This window comes from Marmota flaviventris, chromosome 1, assembly GCF_047511675.1.
Source record: "Marmota flaviventris isolate mMarFla1 chromosome 1, mMarFla1.hap1, whole genome shotgun sequence".
Classification (NCBI taxonomy): domain Eukaryota; kingdom Metazoa; phylum Chordata; class Mammalia; order Rodentia; family Sciuridae; genus Marmota; species Marmota flaviventris.
In genome coordinates this window covers 39,185,581-39,213,431 of record NC_092498.1, presented here as the reverse complement: position 1 = coordinate 39,213,431, position 27,851 = coordinate 39,185,581, and the positions used below count along the sequence as shown (strand labels likewise).

Sequence of the window (27,851 nt, the reverse complement as noted above, 5' to 3'; positions counted from 1 at the left end):
GGGGATGTGGCTGAGTGGTTGAGTTCCCCTGAGTTCAATCCCTGGTACCAAAAAAAAAGCACCACCCATGTTCACACCAAAGAAGAAAGAAACCTCCCTAGAGGGAGTCCCTACAATTAATACCACTCATGTCTACTTTCAAATGTGTATAAATAGAACCATTCAATATGCATTGTTTTGTTTCTGGTTTCTTTGACTATTAATTTTTATGTTATTGCGTATGTAGTTGTTAGGGCACTTGAGTTGCAGAAGCACATTTGTGAATGTACCACAATTTATTTATTCATTTTATGTTTTATTAACATTTTAGCTTTTTCAAGTTTCAGGCTATTATAAATTATTCTGTATGTTCTTTTTAGTGTTTCTTAGTGCATATATGTGCAAACTTTTGTTAGGTTTATACCTCAAAATAAAATTAATGGATCATGGGTATCCAAATATCCAACTTTAGTAGGAAAAAAAAAAGACTTTTAAAGTATAGTACAAATTTACATTTATACCAGCAATTTATGTAGGGGTTTTTTCCTTTCTATTCTATATGATACCTGAAAAGAGTCTTAAAGGTTCTTAAGAGTCTTTTCCTTAACATCTGACATCCGATTTGCAACAATCTTTGCTACTGTGTCTCTAGTTTCCCCCTCTCTTCTAGTCTCCATTGTCTTGTATTTTGACACTCATACTTTATCTTCTTTTTTGTTCATGCCCTATCTTCTTCATATCTTACACTCTCCTTTTTGTTTAATGGTTTATTCTTTAATTTAACTATTCTCTCTCATTTTACTGTAAGTAGTAAAGAGAAACAAGGCTGTGCCTTCAACACTTTGCTTATAAATCTCCTCAGCTAAATATCCAAGTTAATGACTTCTAAGTTTTTTTATAGCCCATAATAAAAACACAATTCAGCCAAGTTTTCTACCACTTATAACAAAAAGTACTTGTCTTTCAGTTTTCAATATGTTCCTTATTTCTTCCTGAGTCCTCACTAAAAGTTCCTTTAACATTCAAGTTTTTGCAAATATTCTTTTCACCAGTGACTTGGGAGGTTGAGGCAGGAGGATCTCATCAGAAACTTACCAAGGCCCTAAGCAACTTAGTGAGAGCCTGTCTCAAAATAAAAAATAAAAAGGGCTGAGGATGTTGCTCAGTGGTTAAACACCCTTAGGTTCAATTCCTGATACCAAAATTAAAAAAAATTCTGTTCATAACTACACACACACACCGTATATGCATGACTTCTTTTGATGTCCATATGTCTATTAACTGTCTCTTCATGAAAATCCAGGTTGTTTCTAATATTCACTTCAAAATTCCCCCAGCTTCTACTAGTTACCCAATCTAAAGTCACTTCTATATGTTTAGGTATTTGTTATATCAGTATCCCACATTTGATACCAAAATTTATATTGTTTTTTAAGACTGCATAGAAGCAAAGTATGGTGGCACAGATCTGTAATCCCAGCAGCTAAAAAGGTTGAGAAATGAGGATCATAAGTTCAAGGCCAGTTTTAATTTTAGCAAAACCCTAAGGAACTTAGTGAAACCCTGTCTCAAAATAAAAAAAACAAAAGAGCTTGGGATATGTCTCAGTGGTAAAGCACCCTTGGGTTCAATCCCCAGTAAAAAATTGTCACCACCACCACAGAAAAAAAAAAAAAACTTAAACAAACAAACAAAAAGAACTGAATAAAAATTACTACTGTTATGGTTTATATATGAGGTAAGCCCCAAAAGTTCATTAATAAAACAGGGCAAGAAATTCCGAGGTGAAATGATTGGGTAATGAGAGCCTTAATCTAATCAGTGGATTAATCCTCTGATGGATTAACTGGGTGATAACTATGGTCAGGTAGGGTGTGGCTGGAGGAGGTAAGTCACTGGAGGAATGTCTTTGAGGTTTCTATTTTGTCCCAGGTGAGCAGAATTCTGTTTCCTGATTGCCTTGTTCTGCTGCTTTTCTTCCCTAGGGACTTCCCCCATGGTATTCTGCTTTACCTCAGGCCCAGAGCAAAGGAATCAACCCTATATGGACTGAGACCTCTGAAATCATGAGCACCAAATACACTTCACCTTATCTAAAATTGTTCTTGTCAGTTCTGTTGGTCACACTTTGAAAAGATGATTAAAACAATTACAAATTAGGTGTCTTAAAACAAGAGGAATTTCCTTTCCCACCATTCTAGAGGTCACACTTCTAAAATGAAGGTGGATATAGGACTATGCTCCTTCCAAAGACTCTGACAGTCCTCCTTGCTGCATAGAGGAGAGCACAGACCAGATGATCTTGCTTGAGATTCAGTTGACAGGAAGGAACCTGCAGAAACATTCTCATTATGCTAAGAATATTGATTCAAGCTACTAGGTGTGTTACAATTCATAAACAGATTTAGCAAATTATCAGAATACAATGTCAACATACAAAAACCAGTTGTGTTTTTACACAGTAACAATGAATAATCTGAAAAGGAAGTGAAAAAATCAATTCCATTTATAAGGGCATCAAAAAGAATAAAATATAGTAATTAACTTAATCAAGGAGATAAAAGACTTGCACAATGAATATTAAAATCATTACTGAAAGAAATTAAAGAAGATGTAAATAACTAAAAAGAAATTCCATGTTCATGGATTAGAAGACTTAATATCTCTAGAGTATACTCAAAACAATCTACAGATTCAGTGCAAGCCCTCTTAAAAATCTCAATGATGTGTTTTGCAGGAATAGAAAAATCCCTCCTGAAGTTTATATGAAACTCAAGATCTCCTGATTACCCAAAACAATCTTAAAAAACACAAAGTTGGAGAATTTACATTACCTGATTTCAAAACTTACTAAAACCCAATTATCTGTATATTCAAAACAGAAATAAACCCTCACATATGTGGGCCTAGCATTTCTTTTGCCTTTCTTTATTTCTTTATTTTTTTAAATGAAGGTTTATTAAGATGTAATGGGAACTGGGCACAGTGGTGCATGCCTGTGATCCCAGTTACTTGGGAGGCTGAGGCAGGAGGATCACAAATTCAAAACCAGCTTCAGCAACTTAGCAAGGCCCTAAGCAATTCAGTGAGACCCAGTCTCTAATAAAATATAAAAAGGACTGTAGATGTGGTTCAGTGGTTAAGTGTCTCTGGGTTCAATCCCTGGTACCAAAAAAAAAAAAGTATATATTTATAGTGTACAATGTGCTGTTTTGGTATATGTGAAATAAAGTATTTATTGCAATCAAGCTAATTATCAGTCATTACTTCATAGCACCTTTTTGTAGGGCGAATATTTAAAATTTAATCTTTTAGTAAATTTAAAATATAAAATTCAGTATTATTAGGTGGGTGTGGTGACACACACCTATAATCCCAGCAGCTTGGGAGGATGAATTCAAAGCCAGCCTCAGCAACTTAGAGAGGTCCTAAGTAATTCAGCAAGAAACCTATCTCTAAATAATATATTTGTGTACACACACACACACACACACACACGTGTGTTGGGGATGTGGCTCAATGGTTAAGCACCTCTGGGGTCAATCCCCTGTATTAAAAAATTAAAATTAAAAAGACAAAAAAGAAAAGAAAATTCAGTATTATTAACAAGAGGCACCAAACTCTATCTTAGATCTCTAAAACTTCTCTGTCTTGCATAACTGAAACTTTGTCCCCTTTGCTCAACATCTCTCCATTTCCCCCATTTTTTGGCCCCTGGGAAATCACCAAACTTCTCTCAACTTCCATGAGTTTGAGTTTTTTTCCTGGCAGTTTATAAATCTCCATTTCCCTCTGGTCAATTATTGAGGCCTTATTTTATGCCTTTGGTGATATTTTTCCCCGGAGTATGTAAGATCCTATGGCCTTATGTTGGTGTCTGTACTTGTGAACAAGTAGCCACTTCTTTTAACTTTTATGGACTGGATTCAGCAAGGAAATTCCTTCCCATTCAGCTTGTCCACAGATTTTGAATGGGCCATTTGGTGGGTCCCAGGGTTAGTCTTGCTGCTGGAGTCCTTTGGCAGGTTAATCTGGTGCCCAGGTCAGGGGAGGGGTGGGTAAGTTGGATTCTGTGTCCCCTGAAGTGAGTATATAGTTATAGTAGTCTGGGGACAAGAAACAGCTGGCTCTGGGATTCACTGGAACAGGCCAATACAGAACTGGGGTTAATAGCAAAGTCAGGTGTGCATATCACTCTCCTTCCCCCATGCCAAAAGAAAGTTTTGTACCTAGGAGAATTATTCACAATAGCCAAGAGGGGAAAGAAAACTAAATGTCCATTACTGAAAAAATAAAGATAACATGGTATACAGATTTAATGGAATATATTTTAGTCTTAAAAAGGAAGGAAATTCTGGGGCAGGAGTTGTAGCTCAGTGGTAGAGCAGTTGCCTCGCAAGTGTGAGGCACTGGGTTTGATCCTAGCACCACATATAAACAAATACAGGCATTGAGTCCATATTAAAAAAAAGGAAGGAAATTCTGACATATACTATGAGTTAAACTTTAAAACATTATACTAAGTGAAATAAATCAGCTAACAAAGAATAAAACTGTATTCTACTTATATGAGGCACCTAGAGTAAACAAAATCATAGACAGTGGAATGGTGGTTGTGTAGGGATAAGAGGCGGCAGAAATGGGAAATTATTGCTTAATGGATAGATAGCTTCAGTGGAGATGGAACAGGTTAGGAACAACATCATGGATTTAAAAGACGTAGGGGTGGTGATTCTTTCCATTACTCCATTGAACTTATCTATTGGAACTGTGGAGAAGAAAGATGGATCTTGGAGAATAACAATGAATATTGAAAACCTAATGAGGTGGTGATTTTAATTTCAGCTACCATCCTAGATGTGGTTTTGTTGCTAAAGAAATCCATATATACCCTGGATCCTGGTATCTAACCTTTGCACTGGCTAGTGCTTTTGTAGCTATAGATGTTTTTAGAGACCATTAAAAGTAGTTTGTTTTCCTTTTGCTAGTAACATATGTTGACTGTCTTATCTTGGGGCTATGTCAATTCTCCAGCACTCCTGAAAGGGTCTTGATCAGATCTATACACCATAGGGAATCATCTTGGTCAGTTTCATTGATAGTGTCATATTAATTGGAGCTGCTAACAGAGAATTAACAATTACTCTAGATATATTGGTAAGAAACATGCAGGTCAGTTTGTACAAAGTAAATCTGACAAAAAAAAAAAGTCAAGTTTCTGTCACCTCAGTGAAACTGCTAGGGTTCCAGAGGTCTGGAACATATCAAGATATCTCTTTCAAAGTGAAGAACATGATACCACTTCTGTTGTTTATTGTGACGCATAATACTATATGGGTCTCTTTGTATTTAGGAGGCATTTATTTAATTTCAATATGCTATTCTGACCCATTTACAGAGCAAACTGAAAAGCTTCTGGTTTTAAGTTGGGCCCAAAATAGGAGAAGATTCTGCAACAGTCTAGGCTGACAGGCATATTGCTCTTTAACTAACTAGTATAGCTATTAGTTCTTGAAGCTTGTTACTATGCTACCTGAGTTATTTATTATCATCTGGGTATTATGTGGCAAAAAAAAAGTCATAAGGTTGTACGTGAACAGTTACATTCCATTACCAAATGGAAATATGAGAAGCCAAATGAATTTGGTCAGTTCTTAAAAACATAAATAACTTGTATGAGCAAGTGTTGCAACTGACCATGGTCCATACTCCAGCAATAGTGCCTCATTCTCCCCTATGCACCTGCATACTGGCTCCATAGCAAATTACCCATTTCCAGTTGTGTGTGTGTGTGTGTGTGTGTGCATGTGCACTAAAGATTGAATCCATGGCCTGGTGTATGCTAAACATATGCTTTACCCATTGAGCAACAACTAGGGGACACTATTAGAGCCTGGTCTATAGATAGATCTGCATTAATGCTGTCAATACCTATAAAGTAGATACTTATAGCAGTATAGTGCTATTCTGGGTTGCCCCTAAAAGACAGTAATAAAAAAATCATCTTACCAGGAGGCAGGACTTTTAGCATTTCATCTCAGTATTGATTTAATTTGGTAGGAAAGACAGCCAGAAGTATGGATACATGTTGATTCGTAAGTGTATGTCAAATGTTTTGGTTGGATGACCAGGGATATGAAAGGAACATAACTAGAATATTGGTGACAATGAGATTTGAGAAAAAGATTTGTAGATAAAGCCTTCAAAATTGGCAGAGAGTGTGAAAATATTTGTGTTTCAGATGGATTCTCATTAAAGAGCTGCTAAGTAGAGAAGAATATGAATAATCATGGAAGGAACACTATTTGTTTTGTTTTTATTTTAGTCAATGACATAGATACTGCAGGTATGGGTTTGACTTCCTAGCCTGCAATGCTTCTGTGGACTTACAAAATGCCTTAAAATAATGATATTCCGCATAGTATTGCTTATGATCAACACATTTATTTTATAGCAAATGAAATATGGCAATGGGTTTATACTCTTGAAATTCACTGATCTTACCATATGCTCTATTGCCCTGATACAAGTGGCCTAATAGAATAGGTGGAATTGCCTTTTGAAGACTGAGTTGTATGCCAATTAGAAGCAACACATTGGTAGGTTAGAATAATTCCTCTATGATATGGTATATTTCCTATATATGTTACTATTCACCAGATTCAAGGGGCATATATAAGAGTGGCTCTTCTATGATTTCTGTGAATCACTAGTATATTTTTTACCTCCCATCCTGGCAACTTTGATTTTTATTGACTTAGAGGTCTTAATTTCAAGGGAGCAATGTTTCTATCAGGAAATCTGGCAAGAATTCCACTAAACCAAAAGTTGAAATTGCCACTTGGTCACTTGAATTCCATGTGTTAGTCAACTTTTTGTCAGTGGGACAAAATAACTGAGAAAATAAACTTAGGAAAGCACAGATTTATTTTGGCTCAGAGGTTTCAGTCCCTGGTTGGTTGGCTCCATTGTTTTTGGGCCTGTGATGAGGACTGTCCCATGGCAGAAGGACATGACAGTAAGGAAGGAGAAGGAGAGAGGGAGGGACAAAGGGAGAGAGAAGAAGGAGGAGGGGAAACAGAGAAGGTAGTGGAAGAGAAGGAAGTGAGGGGAGGGGAAGAGAGAAAAGGGATTGAAGAAAAGATACAGTCCTCAATGACCTACTTCCTTCAACTAGGCTCTACCTCCTATAGCTTTGACTACCTCCCAATAGACCATTCAGCTATCAATAGATTAATCCATTGATGAGGTCAGCGTCCTCAAGCTCCAATTCTGAACATTGCCGCTAAGGACCAAGTTTTCAACACATGAGCCTTTGGGAGACATTCCAGATTTAAACTTTAACAGACACAAATGCCAGTTAATACACAAGAAAATAAGGACTATTCTGTTCAGACAGGTGATTAATCCTGATTATCAAGGGGACACTAGGAAATACACCTTGCTGAGATCCAGCCCCGGCGGGGGTGGGGAGTGGGGTTCCAGGGGTCCTGAAGGAGGAGTGGCGTTGGGAAAGAACAAGAGTTGGGACACAGATTGCAAGTTAAGAGCAGCCTCCAGAAGAAATCTCTGTTGCCCCTGGAGGGATCTTTATTTTTATACCTTTTTTTACAGGTGTTTTTTCAGGTAGTTAATGGATAGCTTCAAAGCCCGAAACTTTTTTGATTTACATAATTTTCAAGAGTTACAATCTTTTCTGACATACATTGATTACCTAAGATATTGAGTACATTGTTCAAAATATTTTTCTATAACCTTAGTCAATCATGATTAATCTTTTACGCTTTCACCTCAATCACTAGGTGCTAGGCGACACAACTAGACTAAATGCTACTGAGTATTATTTACTTCTAACTTTAAAGCATACCTATAATTATTTTATTAACCTTTAACTTTAAAGCATACTTACAATTATTGGTAAGCTTTCCTACTTCTAAACTAAAATCCCAGTAAAACACACTTAAAGTAGTGAAAGTCTATTATTTAAAAGCCTACTACTCTGAAGTGCCTCAAAAATATATCTATGTTAATTTTACAATATTCTATTTTTAATTTCCAAGGTAATTTCCTTTTTTCATATGACCTGTTCAACTGCTTTCTTAAAAAACTTCCTTGATCCTTGGTCAAAGCACACCAATTCTTATGTCTTCGTAATCTTTAAATGGCAGGCTTTACACCTCAAACCATTTGTCATTTATATTAACTGTGTGTTTTCCATTTTCATCATAAGTTTCTGTGTAAGGCAAAGGAGGGTCTATTGGTTGGGGGAATGTATTTTTATTAGCCTCTTGTCCTTGAGGGGGATACCATAAGCTACATACAGTGGTCCTTGTACTATTGGCATAGCAATTGTTTTTCTGTAGCTAGACTGTGGTACAGGGGTTGGGGGGGGGTAGTATAAATCGTTAACCATTAGATAAATATTTCTTGTTGTTCAGACTTGAGGAATAACACTATTGTTTGTATCCTGAGAGACATTGAAACGTACCTCATGGCATGTCTCAATTGTACCCTTAGTCTCATTCTGGGAATTTTCCTGCAATCTCAGGCAATATGTACTTTCATTATTGATTGACGTATGCCCTGTTATCCATATCATGAATATCATAAACAAAACACTTAACATTTCCAATGGTTCCGATTTCCAGATGGTGCGGCCCTGTCGCAGCATTCCCCACACTGTGACCCTATACACTGTGACCCTGTCAGACAGTGGGTGCAGGAACGCCTTCACCAACAACTCAATGGGGTTAAAGAAGAATATGCTGCAATGCACAAGGTGCCATAGGATACCCCTTCGTACTCCTGTTTTTTTTTTTTTTTTAATTTTTATTTGTTGATGGACCTCTATTTTTATTTATTTGTGTGCGGTGCTGAGAATTGAACCCAGTGCCTCACGCATGCTAGGCAAGTACGCTACCACTGAGCCACAACCCCAGCTCAGTACTTCTGTTCTTGACAACTTTCTTCTTCCATTTCTATACTTCTGGACTATGATTATATTTAGTTCTAAGAAAAAGGACTCCAGCTCATTCAGCACAACACTCACAAAATTGAGATCAGGAGTTTGGAAGAAATAAGAAATCAACAGTTTATCTGTTCTTCATAGTTTCCACTCATCCCACAGGTTCTGATGAGATTTTTATTTCTCTGCTTCACATCCCTCCTTCTTTCCTGACTGCCTCCCTTGCTAACTTCAGTGGAAACACAGTTTCCACAAACTGTATAATAATCCCTTTTTATACATATATATATCCTACTACTCCTGCTTTTCTGGTTGAGCCCTAATATATCTGCCTACATTTCTGATTTGTTTTAACTTTTCTTTACTGATTCCCCCACTCCTGTTCTATTCTTCATCCCCCACCCCACATTCTCTAAGGCTTTAGCATTAACCCTCTTCTGATACTTTCCTTAGTACATTTTCTTTGTAGATAAGGTCATCAATTTCCTTTGTATTAAGCTTAATCTATAGGCCTTTTATTTTCAAACTCTTTCCCAACTCAAAGTGGGGTTCCTCCATGCTTAAGTGTCTCAAAATAGGGGATATTCCTTAGATGTCCTAGACTCAACATTTCCAAAAATTAGTTCATATTCCTAATCCTGGTAAATGGCACTATTATATACCGAGTAACTTAAACCATATAATAGTGTCTATTGCCGCACTTATCATACATATAGTTTTGTAATTATGTTTCTGTCAGCCCCACTGGAATACAAAGAAGGAAGAAGACACCAGTGTTTTAATCTTATCCTAAGCATTTAGCACAATGAACAGTACTTAGCATGCACCCAATATATGTTAAATGAATGAATAAATGAATGAGCAAATAACTGAATGAACTAAGGGATTCATACAAAAGATAAAAATTAAAAAGAGATAATAAATGATAACATAGTAAAGGAAAAGAATTTAGGTAATCTAAAAATGGCTGTTATTGGCAGATCTAGTGTTTGATATAATATCCCAAAAAGTACATTATTTAGCTAGAAGGTTTCACTGAAAAGAGGTATTACTATTTTAAATTACTAGTTTTTCTCTTTTTAGTATTCATTGAATTTTGTACATAAAGTGCTTCAAGTATTTAATTTAAACTGATGACAGTGAAGCTTTGAGATTTATAATAATGGAAGTAAACTTTCACAAACCAAAAATGTTTTCATTTTCTAATATAAATTTTATAATTAATTACAGTCTATGCTAAATAATTATACTAGTAGAAGAACATATTTGTTTTTAGATTAAGGATAGCTGCAGAATCTTTATTAACAAGTGAAGGTATAATTTGCATTTGTGCTATCACAAAAACAATTCCAGTTGTCAATTTATCTACTAGAAAAATAATTAAAAGCCTAAATGCAAACAGAATAAAAAATATAAGAGTCTGTCTTCAATTTACATTAATATAATTGTACTCCATGGCTCACTTATAAAATTATTTCCCTCTAAAGAAGCTATTTCTTTACTGTCACACATTAATATCAACACATAATCACATAGCTTCCAGAATTTTCTAGTCATGTATTTCAGGCAAACTATGTGAGAGAAATATTTTATCTTGGATGGTAATGATACCCCACAGAGGATTCCCCCACACCCAGGTACTGGGGATTAAACTCTTGGGCAGTCTACCACTGAGCTAAACCCCCAGTCCTTTTTATTTTTTATTTTTCAATTTTGAGAAAGAGTTTCACTGTGTTGCTGAGATTGGCAATTGTGTGATCCTCTGGTCTCAGTCTCCCAAGTTGCTGAGATTACAGGCATGTACCAGCACACCCAGCACTACATAGGATTTTCAGAGCTATTAATCATATAATTTACATTTATTTTAAACAACTAATTTATATTATTTTATTTTAAATCATTCACACACACACACACACACACACAAAAAAAAAAAAAAAAAAAAAAAAACCACCCACACAAAAAATCAAGAAATCCAGAGAGCACAAATCTCAGAGTGGAATGGTAAAAGACATCTCCAATTCATTTAATAAGATCTTATGTCCTGCAGCAGATTTAGTCTGTGTTTAGATATAAAACTTTTTATGAGCACTCACCACCTAAAGAATAAAGTCCCAAGTTCAAATTCTCAAAAATGTGGGTAAACCTTTTCAGTTTAATTGCCCACATTTCTCCCAATGCAACTTACCCGCCCATTACACTATAATGTCTCAATTCCTTCCACACACTATGCACTTACACTATGAACTTTCAAGTGTCTCTGCTTTGTACAGACTATTTGGTATATATGAAATTCAAATCTCCCTCTTTTTTTGACCCAGTCACTCTGCGCAGTCTTAAACAATGTCATAGTCTTCACTAAGTTCTCACAGACTTAATTCTTTCTGTATTATTCAAATTTTGACTTTTATATTCTTCATTGCCTAAATAGAGTCACCTAGTTAAGTCTGATACCATTAGGGAAATAAAATTTAATCTTTCTCTAGGAAAGACTTTAAATATCTGTGAAGAAAAGACAATCTTGCAAAATCTGTCCTTCTGATTACAATTATTCAGTTCTCTCTTTTACACTCAAATGTCACTTTTCCTCTCTGAAAATAACACTCCCCATGGGAAAGGTTCAAGAAATTCTGTCATTAATTCCAACTTAAAGTCTGTGATCTATGAATAAAGTTGTAGTCTCTTTTTTTCTCTCCTTTCCTCCCTCCCTCTCTCCTCTCCTCCCTCCCTCTCCTTTCCTTTCTCCCTTCCTCCCTCTTTTCTCTTTCTTTCTTGTTGTGTGGGGAATCAAACCCAGGACCACATCCCCACCCCACTATGTATTCACTCTAGCACTGAGCTATACCCACAACCCAAGGTGTGTAGTTGCTTTGTCTGTTCTAGGTATGTCACCTCTTAATCTGGAGATCTATAACAAAAAAAGGAAGTTATTTGTCCCACAATACCCACAATATGAGGTGGAATTAAGACTGGATAACTATAATTAATGATTCTATTCAGAAATAGAAATGCAGATAAACACTGATCCTGAAATTTCATTGGGTAGAAATTGCTACTGACTGAAGGTAGGGGATAGTTTTTTGGTTAGGCCCTAATTTTGACATCTAGGGATTAGGCCACTCTTCTCTGTGGCTCTTGCCTTATCTTCTGGGGAATCTTGTCTTAATTCCATATAAGGAGGACATTAGAAAATTGGACCTCCTTAAAATATAAGGACCTCTTTATATTTGCTTCTTACCTCCAGAAGATTGGAGAACCTAAATATCATTTCACATTTCAAACAGTCTCTTTAATTTGAGGCTGATAGTCCTTTTAATAGTATGTGGTCTACTTCTCTTCTATTTGATCCCAGTCAACACCATGTACCAATGGCCACACCTGTGATTCTTTTTGAAACATACTATGTCACATTAACAAACTACTAACCTCAAACTGATGACTTGTAAAAATAAACACTTACTCCTCATTCTTAATGTGTGTCAACTGCAAATCAACAGTGGCTCTGATCCAAGCAATGTTCACTCTGACACCAAGCTAATAGAGCAGTCTTTATCTAGAACACTGCTTGATCAGGTGGCAGAGGGAAAAGAGGACATGGCACATGTAGGCTCATAGAACTTCTGCTTTTATAAGATATGCTAATTTTCACATATCATTTGCTAAGATACACTACTTTTCATATATAATTTGCTAATAAAATAAATCATCTTATTAAGACCTATATTAATGAGACAAGTAAATATTATATTTCTAGGGAGCAGTTGTAGATATTTGCATACAATAATCTACCACATATACCACATATACCAATCCTACTTCTGAGGCTCACATTGAATGTTGTACTATATCTCCTCTACCATGGTTTCTTTTTCTAAACTGTCACCATTATTCTCTATCTATTTAAAATATAGGTCATGTGCTCTTTCCACTAAATTTAATGTGAAAAATTTAAAGTTTTACAATTTGACATGCTGATTAATATTTACTAAAATTTATATTTTGTAACTCTGCTCTGTTAACATTTCCAAGAGTATCACGTAACTATCTCTATTCTTGTTACTTCTACAAGCCAGGTTAATGACAAAAAAGTAAAGTCACTGAATTTTAATTTATGAATAATGACATTCTTATATACCTATTTACTTATTTTATTACCAGCAGTTATCATTCAAAATAAAATATCAAAAAGAGATCTCTACCATTCTAATTTCTTTGCTGATAGTATCCACATTTACTACTGTTAGGTTTCCTTGTTCACTTCTTTCTGTGTCTTTTTATGCTGAACTTTTTAATATAGTCATTTTCCACACCACAGTCTATAAAATGTCAGAGAAACCTTTACTACCTCACTGGTCTCATTTTTGTTTTCCTTCGTTATGAATCAGCCACACTGACCTCCTTCAAGTGCATATTTTTTTCTTTTGTTGTTGTTTTAAAAAATCTTAAAGCCATTTCTCTTGCCAATTAAAATGTTCTCCCTAGATCTTCTTACCACTTTTTCATATAGGTTTCAGCTCAAATATCCTCAAAGAAATCTTTCCTTGTTCACTCTAAAGTACCTTTCTTCTTTCACCCTTCTGATTTTCTTATTCTGTTTTATTGGATTATCACCATGCAAAATTATCTTATTTATTTATTATATAAGCTCCATTAGAACAGAACAATTTTCTCCTTCACTGCTGTATCCCCAGTGGCTAGAAAAATACCTAGTAGGTACTTGACAAGATTTGCTGAAATGGATGAAACTTTATCAACTTTGTGACATATCATCTTAATAATCATCATCTATTTTTTTTCTTACCTGCTGGCCATACCTCCTCTGCAGAGCATCCCATGTTTTATATCTCAATTCCATGTCCCTTTTTTCTTACTCAACCTTCTGTAAGTAATCCCATTTAGTCATAAGGTTCATTTCTCATTAACAAATTGAGTCCTACAATTATTCTGCTAATCAAGTTCTATTTTATCCTATAGAAATTCACTTTGATTTTCCATAGGTATCTATCCATCATTCTGTTTTCTAATTTCAACAACTGACATCACCATTCACACAGTTGGTTAAAATCGAACCTGTGAAAATATCCTTGAATCCTTCTCTCCTTTCTCTCCCATATTCAACCAACCACCAAGTCCTGATGGTGAATCTCTGGAACATCCCCCCATCCCAATCATTATATTGAGTGTATTAAGTTCAAGCTACCATTCTCTCTCACTTGGGCTATTGCAATAGCTCTCAACAGGTCTTTCCCCTTTTATATTTATCCCTTCTAATTCATTCTTCATAAGAAAAAAAAAAACAGTCACATAAAACTGCAGCAACTTCTATTTGGTGAGTTTCTCAAAATTCTGAACATAAAGCCCACATGGAAGTGGCCACTGGTTCTGAGTAGATCCAGTCTTCCCTCTGCCTTGGCTCTTCAAGTTCCAGCCATATTACACCTCCTTGCCACTCAACAGTTCTCTTGAGCCTCAGACCTTCACAGGATTTCTCAGCTCTCTACACCTGCACATGCTCTTTTCACTTGGTTAAGTCTACTCCTTCAAGTCTGATGTTATTTTTTCAGAGGAGACTTCTCCTACTCTTCTTAGTTCTCGTTGTTTGATCATTTGATTTATGCTTCAAATTACATAGGAGGTTGGAGGGGTGCAGATAGTTGGCTGTAACCACAGATGCCCATAAAGCCTCTACCACGGAAGACTTCGGATTAAATAAATAAACAAACAAACAAACACTGATCTGGGATAGTAGAAAAGATCATGTGTAGGAAACAATCATTGAAAACATTTTAAGAATGTAATTTCGGGACTATGGGAAGGGGAAAGTGACATGTTGCCAAGTTCTTTGTGGCCTGAGTGTTCAGAGATCACACTGATGAGACTATTGCCATCTTTAAGACATTTACTAGTTTTTAACTTCTGCCCTTAAGCAACAGTCGATGACAGGAAACAGCTGCAGCCTTCTTAAACCACAGCCGCTGACCTTGGTGACTAGAGACCCGACCTGCAGTCCTGGCGTTGTGTTCTGGGCTGCCAGAGGCGTCGCAGCACTCCCTTGGCGGATGTCTGGGCCGGCCAGCGCGCGCCCGGCACGCGCGCCCCAAACGCGTCTGCGCGCGACCCCGGCCTTTAGGCGCCGCGCAAGAGGCCCAGCCCACTGAGCGCGCTGCCTGAGCGCCCGCCGTTTGACCTCAACACGTGGCCTTCTGAGAGAGTGCCTGTCTGGTCAATCAAATTTTTGTAGTTTCGAGGCCAAAAGTTCCTGGTAAGAAAGATTCATAGTATAGAAATGAGGAATATTTCGCTTTTAAATGGAGTGGTGATGGTCAGGCCAGGTTAGGGAGGACGCGTGAGGACCTGGATCAGGGCAGGCACTGTTGAGGACAGCCGCATCCGGGCCCTCCTGCCGCAGGCTGTCTTCCGAGCCAGGGGACCTTCAGGTAGGATATTCTGGGTGACTTTGGGCGTCCGCACAGCTTGGGTGCAGAGGCTGCTTGGTCTTGGGCCTGACAGGTTTTTCTTATCTCGTTTTGGGCCGGAGGCCTCTATTGCAAACATGCTCCGCCAGATCCTCGGTCAGGCCAAGAAGCATCCAAGCGTAAGTTCATGACTCCTTTCCCAGTATTCTCCCATGTCCATCTTGTGTGGTGGGGTGGCTGCCACTGTCTCTTGGGAGCTTTCTCTTTTCACAGTCCCTTACTGCCCTTTGGAGCTGGGCCCTGTCTCTCCTAGCGTTGTCTTGGTTGCTCCAGGCCCTCGGCCTGTGACTTTCTGCGACATGCAGTTGTGGAGTTTTGGTTGGCAGGCTGAAGGTTTGGAGACAATTTAGAGGCCGCGCTTTCTTGCACATTGGTGGGTCCAAGAAGGATGGGTGTATGTTCTGTGGATTAGAGACCAAAAAAGGTCAGCGTCCCTATTTGTTGTGCTGCCTGTTGAGGATCCCGTGTTCGCCGCATTGCACCACCCAGGCCTTCTGGAATATAAGAGGTTCTTGATGTTGGAATCCACACTTTGTCTGGATGCCCTGGCATTTTGGGAATCTGGTAGTGCAGAATTTAATCGGATTTAATTTTTTGACTTCTTATTTCTCCCGGCACTGAAATGAGCTGGGGAACCTAACAATTACACTGTCTTTAGTCTTTGTCTTAAATCCAATTTCTTAAATATTTGGCAAGAATTGGTAGCAGTAGTTTTCAATTTATGGTTAAAGCCACAGCTTGACTATTTGTAATAGTTGTGTTTCTGTATGCTTCTTAGACTCCTTATTTCACAGAGTTTGTGTTTTTAAAGTATTTGTTTGGAGGCACACCTAATTTTTAATTTGCAAAGAATTACCCCTCAGCCTTGACATAAAGGGAATTTAACGGGAATGAAGTATAAATATTATAGAGATAAATAACCCTTGATACATTGTCTTGGAAATTTGAAAACATATGTAATTTTATTTACATTAAAAAGTGAGACTTAGGCCAGAACCATCTTCAGATCCTTTTCAAATTGTTTCTTCAGAACACAATTATAAGCAGTTCCACCTCCTTCTAAGTTCTGCCTTTAAGTTTTAACAAAAGTTAGCAAAGGAGCAGTTTTGAGATTTGCAATTAATGTGTATAACTGCTGTAGCTTCTCTTTGATCAATATCAAGGAATTTGAAAATTGTTATTTTATGTTTGATTTCTAGTTGATTCCCCTCTTCGTATTTATTGGAGCAGGAGGTACTGGAGCAGCACTGTATGTGATGCGTCTGGCATTGTTCAATCCAGATGTCAGGTAGGTACTTAAAAATGTTTAAAACGGATGGTTTGCCAAGCTAATTTAGGAGCCACAGTCTTTCTAGGAGTAGTGACACTAAAATAGAACTAATTGTTTTTATAAAATACTTAATCATGGTTTCTGGCATATGTAAATATTTTTCGCCTGTTTTCCCACAGTAGGAAATGTTTCTTCTTGCAGTTGGAAAATGATAAGAAAAGGTTGATTCAGCATTATTCTATGATTTTTTTTTAATGTATCACTTCAATGATAAAATAGAAAATTTAGTAAAGGCTGTGTATAAATTTTCCTGGGATGGGGATAGGGACAAGGACAACTGCCCCAAGAGGCTCTGTGTTCTACTTTTTTTCTTATTGATTACATGGGGCTGCTTATGATAGATTCTGTTTTAACTTCCTAATGAAAGCAAATACCATATTCCACCTAGTAGAAAATGAGATTGGACTATTCACAATATTAGCTTCTTAAGAACTACAAAACACTGTTTTAAATAATGTTTTATTACTAGTACAATTATAATATTTTATTCTTTTTAGTTGGGACAGGAAGAATAACCCAGAACCCTGGAACAAACTGGGTCCTAATGATCAATACAAGGTAAGGTGCAAAATTTTTTCCAAATTGTTGAGAAGTGTATTGTAATGACTTTGGTCGTGGTGTAGTTTTTCTTGAAATTGGATATACGAGTAGAATTCCATTCTGATGAACTTTGAAGAGCTGCTGGATTGTTCTGTGAAATTAAGATTGCATATTGTTCTAAAAACATTTTCCTATTTGGATTTTATTTTTAGCTTTTAGACTGAGTGAAGTTAAGATAATGTCTTAACTATACTAATTTGACTAAGAGATTAAAGGGAAAGTTGTTAGTTCTTAGATAGTCTAACTTACTGTGTGTCAAATTACTTTCTTTTTTTTTCCCCCTGAAGTACCAGGGATGGAACTCAGGGGCACCTATCACTGTGCTGCATCCTCATATCTCTTAAAATCTTGAGAAAAAGTCTCACTAAGTTGCACATTGTGGCCTCAGACTTGTGATCCTCCTGGCTCTGCCTTCTTGAGTCCTTGGGATTATAGGCATGTGCCACTATACCTGGCCAGTAGTTGTCAAATTTTGTTATATATACAGTTTGTGAAAACAGATTCTATAGTTCCACCTCAGAGGTTCTGATTCATTTGGTTGGTGTGAGGACTGAGAATTTTCATTTCTAGCAAAGTTTCAGATGATGTTTTTCCTGTTGGTCCATGTATTACATTCTTAGTAGCACTAAGCTATTGGCCAGTTTGGTTGGTTCTTCGTTATTGGTATAGTTGAGATATTCTAGGTGAGAATTAATAGGAAGAAATGAAAGTCAGGTGAAACTTAAATTTTACCATGAACTTCCTAGATAAACTTTTTAACATCTTTCCTGAAAAGTGGTCTGTATAAATACTTTTTGAAAAAATGATTTTATATCTTGGGGTCATGTATTGATTTCCCAAATATAACCTTTCTTATGTGTAAAAATTTTGCTTACACACCCTTCTTGTATCAAAAGTATTGCTCCATTTATACCATACAGTTCATCTGTTTAAAGTGTTTAACTCCCCCATGTACTTTCTACTGATGTGAAGTACCAAAATGTTTCATTAACAGAATAACTGGCAATTTGCTTTAGCGCTCTCAAGAAGAGTTGCCCTGACCAGTGTGTGTCCAGGACTTCTTAGGAGATATATGCCCATAAAATGCCCCTTTGCTGATTCCAAGCTTTCCTCTGATTATAATTTGGCTTTTTAAAGTCTTTAAACAGATCTCCCTCCAAAAAGCAAATAAAAATGCACTGGCCAAGGGGTTGGGGTTGTGGCTCAGTGGTAGAGTGCTCGCCTAGCACACGTGAGGCCCTGGGTTCAAACCTCAGTACCACATAAAAATGAAATAAATATATTGTGTCCACCTACAACTGAAAAATACATATTTTTTAAAAAATGCACTGGCCAAGCTGAAACAGCCATTTGATCTCTGTGTTAACATTTTGCCTTTAAAAGATAATGGATATCCTGATGTATTTTTGTTTTATGAATTTAAGTATAGTCTATTCCAGAAAAATATTTTTAAATCTAAGAAACATTTAAAAAGAAAACAAAGAAACAGGCCTTGGTCCTTCCACCAAAGAGCATATTGGAGTCTGCATATATATAGTCAGCTTACTAGAAGATGATTTTGATAATGGAACCAGTTATCACTACCCTGGAATATGATAACACATGTCAGTATGAGGCCATGTGAACTGGAAATGGACTATTGCTGCAATAAAAACCTTGTGTGTGGCATAAATATAGACATGTTAGAAAGTGGAAAAATATTACAAATAGCAGAAATGAAAAGGAAGTAAATCTGGAATTCTTTGAGTCTGCAGTGAATTAATCTTAATCCCACTTACTACTGCTTCTAAACTCAAAACAGTGAGGTAGACTACATTATTGTCTTGAAATGTTCATTCATCTTCTTTTCTAAGAGAATTTGTTTTTCTGGCCCACTGACAGCAGGTTTGGCTATATTGATTTCTCTGGTAAATCATGAGAAGGGGGAAATTATATCTGTCACTTCTGAACCATTATGTGGTTCCTTTATGGTACTTTTCCATTTCTCATGAGACCAAAATTGACAGATAAGGGCAACTTATCAGCCCAGGACTGCAATGAAGAGAATATGGAATAGTCAAATAATAAGCAGCATATAATGTGAATGAAAAATAAAACTTTATTATTGTAAACCACTAAGATTTGAGATGATTATAACAAGATATCATAGACAGGATAGTTTTTTAGATGATTATAACAAGACATCATAGACAGGTAGGTAGAAATTTGTTCTGGAGGCTGGGGAAGTATAAGATGCCAGTCATTTCTGGGGTGTTTGTGTTTTGTGGTTTTGGGAATTAAACCCTAGGGAGCTCTACCACTTAGCTACACACCCAGCCATTTATATTCCGAGACAAAGTCTCATTAAGCACATTTGAGATCCTCCTCCATGACCTCCTAAATAGCTGGGATTACAGGTGTGCTACCAGGAACAACCCTATTATGTTTTTGAGGAAGGCTGTCTTCCTTACTATGTCTTCACAAGGCAGAGAGAGAAACTCTCTCATATTTCTTCCTTATAAAGGCACTAATGCTATTAGGAAGGTCCCACCTTCATGACCTAATTATCTCCCAGTGGCCCACTTTCCAAATATCATCATCACCTTGGGAATTAAAATTTCAACATCAATGTCAGGAAGGCATAAGTATTTATTCATATCAGAAGGTTATTTGTTGCCAAATAGCAAAAGCTAATACAAATATCAAGAGATGGGACTAAAATAGAACTTAAGCTTTAAAGTCCCAGCAATACTTCTTCAATAAATAAAATTCCCCAAAGCCAAAATCAGAGATTGTTATTCCAGAGGCTGTAGAGAAAGCACTATTAAATTGGAAAAACAGTAGGGGCATGAAAGTTATAAAGTAAAGCAGAATTAAAGATTATTTCTAAGAGAGAATTTTGAGGACAAAGCAGATACATCAGAAATCTGCTTAGTTTTGAGAAAAATGACAAAGATAACATAAACTTTCTACTGTGCCTGGTTGTAGAGACTTGGACCTGCTATTTAAGTGTTTAACAAGTCATATAATTTGGTCTTCATTTGCCCTTTTTTTTTTTTTAATAAAGAATAAGAAAGGTTGTGTTTCAGTAAGATAAAAGTACCTGGCCAATGCCTAACATCCAGTAGAAAAGTCCAATAAATGTTTATTTTATTTTCCTTAGCATATACCTTCAGACCCTTGTGAAATTTTCTTTCTAATATTTTGTTAACGTGTTAGAAGATAACATAATTAGTTTTCTTACATCTTATTGTCTAGGTTAATTGATTTTAAGAGAAAACTCTCAGAACAAAGAATATGCTTTATGTCTTACTCATAATTTTCTGTTCGTAAAAACTTTATGTATCTATATCAAGGATAACTTGGTAATAAGCTTTACAACCTGGAGATTTTTCTTTAAAAAAAAAAAAATCCAGTTTAATGGGTTTTTGGATTAAAGATAAAGAAGAGTATATTTAAAGAAATGAAAGCTTTTGAAGAAATAATACAGATTGGTAAGCACTTTTTTTTTTTTTTTTTGTGGCCCCGAGGATAAAACCTAGGGTTTCAAACAGGCTAAATCAAGAACCCTACCACTGAGATATAACACCAGAGCTGAACTTATTATCTAATAAACACTATGAAGAAAATATTGAAGATCATTCTGCATATTTTGGTTCTTTTAGAGATAATGTTTTCAAGTAATTATAGCCCAATCTCTTTAGTATTCTTTGGCACAAGAATGAGTAAACCCAAGATTATATCCTTATTTGGGCTTATGTGCAAATCTTCCAGTAGAAATTTTGGACCAGTTTCAAATATAAATCATTTTTTACAAAGTAGAGTTAGAGACAGTTTTGTTTTGAAACAATCATAGTGAAATTTATTTCTAAACTTAATTGACTGTAAGGAACTTTTTGTAATTTTAAACCTGCAAAAAATGCAATTTTTTTTTTTCTTTTTTAAAGGCTATCGCCAGAAGTGATGTAGTGTTCGTTTTGATACTGATACAGTCTAGGGTTAGGAAATTAAAACCTTTGAGAGAGCCAGAAAATGAAAAGCTTCTGAGGCAAACCAGTTTGTATCTGAAAAGTTACATAAACTACAAACAAAGCAATTCCTTATTAATATTAGTATCTCTTTGTTGCAAGAGCTTTCTCAACAAAATTGTAGTACTTTAACAAGGTAGGAATGGTAATTCTCAGTATTCCTCTATTGTTTTGGAGATCTCCCATGTACTTAGTGGAGGAAAAGTAAAAGTTCATAGAATTGGATGATATATTAGAAGGAATTCCTTCATTCAGTTTGAAGTAGGATTTTTTTAATATGTTCTAACTAAGAGTATACTAATACTGCTCTTCTGAAATATTTTTACCTTACCAAAACCATCTAAAGGGCTAGAATTTTTGTGTATACTATCTTTCTATTAATAAATTTTACATTGTTAAATAGTCTTGAAAATTCATATCTGTACTTGTTACTGTAGAAAACTGAATAAAAAGAATTCTAAAACTTCTTTGCTAGCTTTCTGTATTTGGTAGATAACTAAAATATTATTTTTCTTTTCTAAGTTCTACTCAGTGAATGTGGATTACAGCAAACTGAAGAAAGAAGGTCCAGACTTCTAAATGAAACATTTCACTGTAAAGCTGCTTATGATGAAGGTCTTTGAGAAGCATCCGCACAATTTTCCACTTAACCAGGAAATACTTCTCCTTTAAACGCATGAAATCATGTTGATTTGTTGGAGTTTATTACACTGATTAATAAACCTCTGAAACTTGATATGTGTCACTATTTAATGTAGAAAATAAACTATTAAAATTTAAGAATTTCTTGAGTTTCTATGTACATAATTAAAACTGCTTTGGTAAAGGTTTCATTTTGCATATGCCCATTGGTAACTTCACTAGGATGTATTTAACAACTGAAATTGGAAATTATGTGGAGGGAGAATGGAAAGACTTTTCAAGCCTCTGGCATTGGCAGAATGGAGACCTGGATTTACATTACTAGTTGATGTAGAAGCATGTATGGTTATAAATCATTTTTGCTGAAGGTTTTCAAGGTCATCAGTGCTGTAGCACTAGGATTAGAGTTTGATTCTCTGTCACTGATAACTGTGGTGCTACTGGCCCAAAGGTTTTGAGAGTTTCTGCTGCTGAGTCTTGGTAATTCTACTAAGGCCAGGAAGTACACTAGTAGCAATTTTATGGTAGGGCAAATATGGGACAGTTACTTTTAAAATATGCACTGTGGAATTGGAATTAAGTTGGAGAAAAGGTGAGTGTGTATTTTTGTTATCTGTTAAATAGCTCAGACCTTTTGGCTGAGTCAGATTTTTCAATGAGCAGAATGTTTCAGTAGTGGCTAATTATGTGTAAGTCATAGCATCTTAGAAACTTAAAGACCTTAGTGAGGTAATTTTGATTTTTAATGTATAAGTATATGATTGTTACAAGGTAATAAATACATTTAACATGCCAGGAACTGAACTAAGCACTTGAACTATGTGCATTATCTCTAATATTTATAATGTATATATGTTTAGCCAGTCAAGGACTAAGGCTTTGATTACTCAAAATTATTATGGTAGATGTCAAACCCATGTAATCTGAATTTAGAGGCTATAGAGTGCATTTTCACGTACCTGACTTTCTGTACTTTAAGCTTCCATGTCTTTGCATAATTTTGGTCTCTAGAGTAGGGTTTCTTAGCTTGCCATTATTTACTTTTTCAGCCAATTCCTCATATAGTGGATTGTCCCTGTGCATTAATAGTGACACTGTCCTCTACCACTAAAGACCAGTAGCACTTCTTCCCCTCCCTCCCTCAGGTTATATAAAATAAAAATGATTCTAGACTCTTACCAAATGATCCCTGGTAGGCAAAATTCTCAGTAATCCAGAACACTTTAATATAAATGACTAATATCAAAGCTTAAAATTACACAGAGAAACAGTAACCTATTATAGGTAGTAAAGTAACTGAAAAACTTTTATTAAACATTTTCCCCCCATAATGCAATATTAATTAGTTAATAGCATTTTTTTATATTGAATAATTTTGTGGATCCTTAAAGATTATTAAAATAGCATTTCTGTATTTGTTGTCTCTTGGATTTTGCTATGTAAGAATAAATGTTAAGATTGACATGAAGTAGTATGTGCCTTCAAGGAGAAAATATTCTGCTACTCCTATTTAAGAAGCTATAGTGATAATAGAAGTAAATGATCACTTAGAAATTCATCAGACCTAAATGCTGCCAAGGAAGATAGTACTTTTACTCTACACCAAAATTCGTTTAGAATCATGCTTTTATTGTATTTTTTTATCAGAAAATAAACTGACAGTTCTTTATGTTAGGTAACCAGGTAAAGTCATATTTAAATATAGATGTTGTTTTGGGTTACATTTATGTATGTTTTGAAAGCTGAGGTTTTCAATACTTGTTCCCTTGATCTCTGGAACACCTTATTTTCCTTCTACATCCTTGGATTTTTCTGCTCAGTCTCTTGCTGGCCCTCTTCATCTCTTTGACCTCTTAGTGGTGGAATGTCTTACCCAAAGGTGAAATTCTTTGGATCTTTTCACTATCTGTATTCTCTTCATCTAGTCTCTTATCTTTAAATACCATGTTTTTAATGGCCAAAATAATTTATCAGGTCTTCTTCCATACAAACATAAGGATAAATCTTCACCTCTTTAATCTACTTCACCTCTAATGCCTCTAATATCTAATGTGTCTTAACTTTAACATGTCCAATTCTGAACTCGTGAGCATCTCATCTTTATTTCCCCAAGCATGCTTTACTCACAGTCTTCAGTAATAACTTACTGGGAACACCATCCTTGCAGGGACTCGGGCTAAAAACCTCAGAATCCTTATTAACTATTGGTTTTAGTATATATCAATCTGATTTTTTTTTCTGCCATAATAGAATATCAGAGACTGAATAATCTGAACAAAAATTTATTAGTTCATGGTTCTGGAAACCAAGAAGTTCAAGACTGAAGATCTGATGTCTGGCAACAGCATTTTTGCTGTGTCATTTCATGGTGGAAGGACAGAGTGAGTAAGAAAAGGCCAAACGAATAAATGAATGAATGAATGAATGAAAAGGACAAATGGGCTTTTATAACAAATCCACTCTAGAGATAATGAACCCACTCCCACAATAATGAATCCATTCATGAGTGCAGAGCCCTCATGACCTGATCACCACTTAAAAGTCCCACCTCTCAATAGTTGCATTGGGATTAAGTCTCACAAACTGGAGGACACATTCAAACTGTTACACTATCCCTTCAAAACACTATGGTTTTGTAAGCCATTTTCTTCTAGCCTGCTTATTAAAATAACCTCTCAGCTCCTTTCCCTGCATACAATATCTTCTCGATATAGCCAGAATGATCTTTAATATATGTTAGAATATAACTTTCTTCTGCTTAATACCCATCAATATTTTTCCATTTTGCTCAATAAAAGTGAAATAATTTAAAAAATTCAAGAAGGCTACGGCCTCTGGAAAATCTGCTGCCTCCCCTGCCACTAATTGCCTTCTCTCCCCACTTTCTGCTCCTATTCACTATACTCTTAGCTCTTCCACACAGAAGCATGTTCCTGCATCAAGGTTTTGCATTTGCCTTTCCCTCTGCTTGGAATTTTCTTTCCTATATAGAGGCACAGTTCACTCTTTTCTAGTCTGTTTCAGTGTCTCCTTTCAGTGAGACTTTTCTTGTCCAAAACTTAATACCTGTCTCACTTTTATCATTTTCCATCCCCTTTCCCCACTTTATTTTCACTTCACTGAAACAAATCATGTAATTAGCTGTTTATTTTAAAATATTGTTCCACTAAACTATAAGTTCCACAAGGTTAAGTATTTTTGCAAATTGAGGTATCCTGGACAGCTGAGATGGTTTGTAGCATATAGTTGGTGTTCAATAAATATTTGTTGAATAAAGGACCAATTTATCAAGTGTTGAGAAAGGAATACCTAGTCCCAATTTACAAATGATTTTTGAGTAGGTACAGAGAAACTTAATTGGAGATGTTGGACAGTCCTTTATGAAAGGTCTTAGCAGTATTCTTACCACTCCCAGCTGATAGTTTTTAAACAAACATTTTTTATTTTCAAGTAATATATTTGCACTAAGGACATCTATCCAAGATTTTGAAGGCTGATAATTTTTTAAAATTTCATAGAATTTTGATCAGATGTATATGAATTCATTAAAGAAGACAGAGGCAAAAATAAAACCATAAAGGACTTCCATTAAGGAAAAAAAAATAAAAACTTTCAGCATCTACAAAACCATAGTCATCCTTGTCAAAACTATCAATTTTATTTTGTTACCATTTTGTTCCTTTACGTGTGTAAAAGCAGTGCATACTCAAAAAAATTAAGATAATTCATATAAAACATTTTTTAGAAATATATACAAGTCTGATAGTAGTTTGAAGGCTGTGGTAGAATGCTATTATATGATGTTTTAAAAATGCTCAAATATGGTATTTAGAAACCTTGAGCAAAACAGATTGTATGCTAATTTGAAATTTAGGTCAGATCAAATCTATCAAATACATATTATATGTACATGTATAAAATGTATTTTATTTAATTTTTTTATTTTGCATAGCTTTTAATTTATTTTTTATTCTAATTAGTTATACATGACAATTGAATGCATTTTGACACATCATACATTAATGAGTATAACTCTTCTGGTTGTACATGATGTAGAATCATACCAATCATGTAGTCATATATGTACATAGGGTAATAATATATTATTCATTTTACCATCCTTCCTATCCCTAAGCCCCCTCCCCTCCCTTCCTCACTCCCCTCTGCGTAATCCTAAGTGCCTCTATTCTTCCCTAACCTCCCCACCCCTTATTTTGAATTAGCCTTCACATATCAGAGAAAACTTTCAGCCTTTGGTTCTTTGAGACCAGTTTATAAAATGTATTTTAACATATTTTAATATTTTTCATTTTGGCTGTTTGCCCCTTCTTAGGATGATTGGTAGAAAAAAATGGATGGAGTTAGAGAAGATAATGCTAAGTGAAGTTAGCCAATCCCAAAAAAACAAATGCCAAATGTTTTCTTTGATATAAGGAGGCTAATTCATAGTAGGATAGGGAGAGGGAGCATGGGAGGAATAGATGAACTCTAAATAAGGCAGAGGGATTGGAGAGGAAGAGAGGGGGCATGGGGTTATTCATGATGGTGGAATATGATGATCATTATTATCCAAAGTAAAGGTATGAAGACACGAATTGGTGTGAATATACTTTGTATACAATTGGAGATACGAAAAACTGTGCTCTATATGTGTAATAAGAATTGTAATGCATTCCGCTGTCATACATAAATTAAAAAATAACTCAATATTAAAAAAATCAAAAAATCATCTTCAGAGGAAATCTCTACCTAGTTATATAATAGGGGGAAATAGAAGTTTATAATTTCTTTAAAAACAATTATAAATATGATTTTTTGAACCAGGTACCTCACTAAGCTCTTAACAGTATTCATTACTACTAATTACAGTGTTTTAAGGCACATATTTTTTACTTCCTTTTTTTAAACACATAAGAAAAACAAAGCATAAAATATCCTCGAAGTCAAATAACTAGGGAATGGTTGAGCCAGGACTTGGATCCAAGAATTTGACTCCAGAGTTCATGCCCTGAAGCCTCTAGAACTATCTCATAAAGTTGTCTTTATAATTAGATAAAATCATATATTTAAGGGACCTTGTTTATTTCCTGGCAGAGTAAGCATTACCTTAACTTTAACTATTATAATTATTAATCCTACATTTCTTCCCTCCCTTCCTTCATAAGTATAATAGAAAGCTTCTAAAAGTTATATAAAATTTTGAGGAAAGAAAAGAACAATTTGGTAAAAGCTTATTCAACTATCAACAATCTAATTAAATGATCTTTTACTGTAAATATCATTGATTTTAACATCTGGACAAGGTGACTGCTTTTACATCAGAGCTGTAAGTCTAAGAAGCGATGTGACTGACATTTCTCTCTAGGTTTGTTAAAGTAATCTGCCCACATAGCTTCCCATAATAATGTTCCACCCTCTTTGATTTGCATTATGACTCAGTGAATTGAAATCTTTATGTAGGTCATCTCTCCTAGTTTGAAAGCAATACTAAGTTACACCATGTCTAATATTGAAAGAATTCCTTGATGCAATGTGAAAAAAAAAAAAGCTGGAAAAATTGTTCTTACATCTCTTCACTTGTTGGTTTTTGATCTTAAAAGCAGTAGCTTGTATACTGTATAACTCCCCACTCCCCTTTGTCCCTGACCAGAAAAAGAAATGAGTTAATGCTACGCAAGATTTTTACACCCCCATCCTAAGGGAAGATACATTGCTAATTTATATGTTTTAAACTGGCCAATGAGTCTTTTATCCTTCTATATTATATACTATGTTAAACTGAAAACTAAAGGAGGCCTTTTCATACAAAGCCACATTGTTTGAAGAATCATGTTGACACTTTTTAAATCTCT

The 27,851-nt window shown here is 35.5% G+C and overlaps 1 protein-coding gene across 1 annotated transcript; it reads left to right on the top strand.

Moving 5' to 3' along the window:
* Positions 1-15,384: 15,384 nt before the first annotated feature.
* On the top strand, positions 15,385-22,093 carry Ndufa4 (NDUFA4 mitochondrial complex associated). The gene is made up of 4 exons (XM_027926379.2): positions 15,385-15,539; positions 16,620-16,708; positions 17,248-17,308; positions 21,880-22,093. The coding sequence occupies exons 1-4, from the start codon at positions 15,498-15,500 to the stop codon at positions 21,934-21,936; spliced, it is 249 nt and encodes an 82-aa protein (XP_027782180.1). The 5' UTR covers positions 15,385-15,497; the 3' UTR covers positions 21,937-22,093.
* Positions 22,094-27,851: the final 5,758 nt, after the last annotated feature.

What these genes read in the sequence shown, in the direction of transcription:
- Ndufa4 (XM_027926379.2), top strand. Translation starts at nt 15,498, where the DNA reads ATGCTCCGCCAGATCCTCGGTCAGGCCAAGAAGCATCCAAGC. An exon ending in AGGCCAAGAAGCATCCAAGC is followed by an intron (nt 15,540 to 16,619) that starts GTAAGTTCATGA and finishes TTTGATTTCTAG; the next exon opens with TTGATTCCCCTCTTCGTATT. An exon ending in TTGTTCAATCCAGATGTCAG is followed by an intron (nt 16,709 to 17,247) that starts GTAGGTACTTAA and finishes TATTCTTTTTAG; the next exon opens with TTGGGACAGGAAGAATAACC.